General features: G+C 56.5%; 2 protein-coding genes across 2 annotated transcripts in view; one reads left to right on the top strand and one right to left on the bottom strand.

Moving 5' to 3' along the window:
- Positions 1 to 1,115, top strand: part of IL27RA (interleukin 27 receptor, alpha) — a 24,094-nt gene extending 22,979 nt beyond the window's left edge. Inside the window, exons 14-15 of the mRNA XM_010855439.1 lie at positions 17 to 69; positions 409 to 1,115. Of these exons, the coding sequence (XP_010853741.1) occupies positions 17 to 69; positions 409 to 660 (305 nt within the window). The 3' untranslated portion in view covers positions 661 to 1,115. The remainder of the gene's footprint in view (positions 1 to 16; positions 70 to 408) is intronic.
- Positions 1,116 to 1,319: 204 nt separating this feature from the next.
- PALM3 (paralemmin 3) overlaps positions 1,320 to 1,669 on the bottom strand; it is a 9,359-nt gene continuing 9,009 nt past the window's right edge. The window contains exons 8-9 of the mRNA XM_010855518.1: positions 1,554 to 1,641; positions 1,320 to 1,459 (exon numbers count right to left, since the gene is read on the bottom strand). Coding sequence (XP_010853820.1) covers positions 1,320 to 1,459; positions 1,554 to 1,641 — 228 coding nt within the window. The remainder of the gene's footprint in view (positions 1,460 to 1,553; positions 1,642 to 1,669) is intronic.

Raw genomic sequence — 1,669 nt, 5'->3', positions numbered from 1 at the left:
CCGCCCCCGGGGGCGGGGGAAAAGTTCCCTGCCCCTGCCAATAGCAACTTCAGCCTGCCACACATGAAGGTGAGTGAAAAGCCTGGCTTCTTGGGGCCCTCTAGGGGGTTGGGGAAAGCTGGACGGTGGGGGATAGTTGAGAATTAGGGTGGGGGGTATGAGGGGAAGGGGCTTCCCAGGATTTAGTGGTAAAGAATCCATCTGCCAATGCAGGAGACGTGGGTTTGATCCCTGGGTTGGGAAGATCCCTGGAGGAGGGCATGGCAACCCACTCCAGTATTCTTGCCTGGAGAATCCCATGGACAGAGGAGCCTGGCGGTCCATAGGGTTGCAGAGTCGGACACGACTGAAGCAACTTAGCACGCACACAGGTACAAGGGGAACAATCTCGGTCTCTTCTCTCCCCAGGAGGTGCCCCAGGCCCAGCCCCCTGGTGACTCACCCATCCTGGAAGTGGAGGAAATAGAGCAGGTTCCAGTTAAGGAGCCCCCCCAGCCCTTGGCACCACTGGACTCTGGGTATGAGAAACACTTCCTGCCCACGCCTGAGGAGCTGGGCCTTCTGAGCCCCACTGCAGGCTCCAGGCTACGGCCTGAACTGACCTCAGGAGGGGAGAAGGGAGCTCCTTTGACAGATGAAGACATAGAGGCTCAGAGCTGAGTCACTTGCCTGAGGACACCCAGCCAAGGAAGAGCTGAGACTAAAGGACCCCTACAGAGAAGGGCCTGGCCCTGCAGGGAAAATGTGGATGGATGAGGGAGCAAAGGAAAAATACGTGATATCCAGAGTGGCAGCTACTCCCCATATCTGTCCTGCTGCTATAATAGAACTGTAGTCGGATGCACTCCCAGCCTCCCTTGCAGCTAGGTGTAACCATGGACTGAGTTCTCACTGGTGAAACATAAGCAGAGGTGACATGTGCCAACGCTGGGCCTGGGTGGGGGCTCTTCCACATTCCCTTCCCTTTCCCATGAGCTGGAGCATTGGTATGCCCTGTGATGCAGCTTTGACCACACCCAAGGTGAAGGCAGCGCAAGAAACAGAAAGAACACAAGAGTTTCCAAGTGATGCCATAGAAGTGTCCAAAGAAATAAAATTATTTCTTTTGATAGCTACTCTAGCTTGAGATCTTTTTGTTACAGCAGCCACATCTATTTAACTCTCACTGACTCAATCTGCTTCTAGCAGAGTCAAGCCCTCCACTTCCCACCAGCAGACAGTGAGGTGGTTGTGGGCCGGCAACACACACATTCACACTGTCCGAATGCTTAACTTTTATTTTCAAGTATAAAAGGCTTTGTCACAGAAGAGGGCCAGGGTCACAGGCAGCGGGTGAGGGGTCCAGAAGCCCAGGTGGAGGTGGACGTGTAGACCAACTGGCTCCCAGGTGCCATGGTCAGTCCCTTGGTGCCCCGTCTGCGCCTGGGACTGCCTGCTGGATGCCAAGAGGCCGAGGTAGCTGTGAGAGGAGCTGGGAGTTGGGTGGAGGGCACGGGCTCACATAACCGCACAACACTGGCACGTCTTCTGCTTAGGGCCGCTTGCCTCTTCACCTTCTGGAGGGGCAGATGGCTCTGGCTGCCGGGCAGGCACATAGGTGGGCATGGGGCGGGCACTGGGGTTGGCCCTGGGCCCCTCCATCTGCAGCAGTGGCTGGCACTCAGCGGGG

Source organism: Bison bison, unplaced genomic scaffold (genome assembly GCF_000754665.1).
Source record: "Bison bison bison isolate TAMUID 2011002044 unplaced genomic scaffold, Bison_UMD1.0 scf7180017864365, whole genome shotgun sequence".
Taxonomy (NCBI): domain Eukaryota; kingdom Metazoa; phylum Chordata; class Mammalia; order Artiodactyla; family Bovidae; genus Bison; species Bison bison.
Note: the sequence above shows the minus strand (reverse complement) of the source record. Positions and strands in the feature narration are given on the sequence as shown.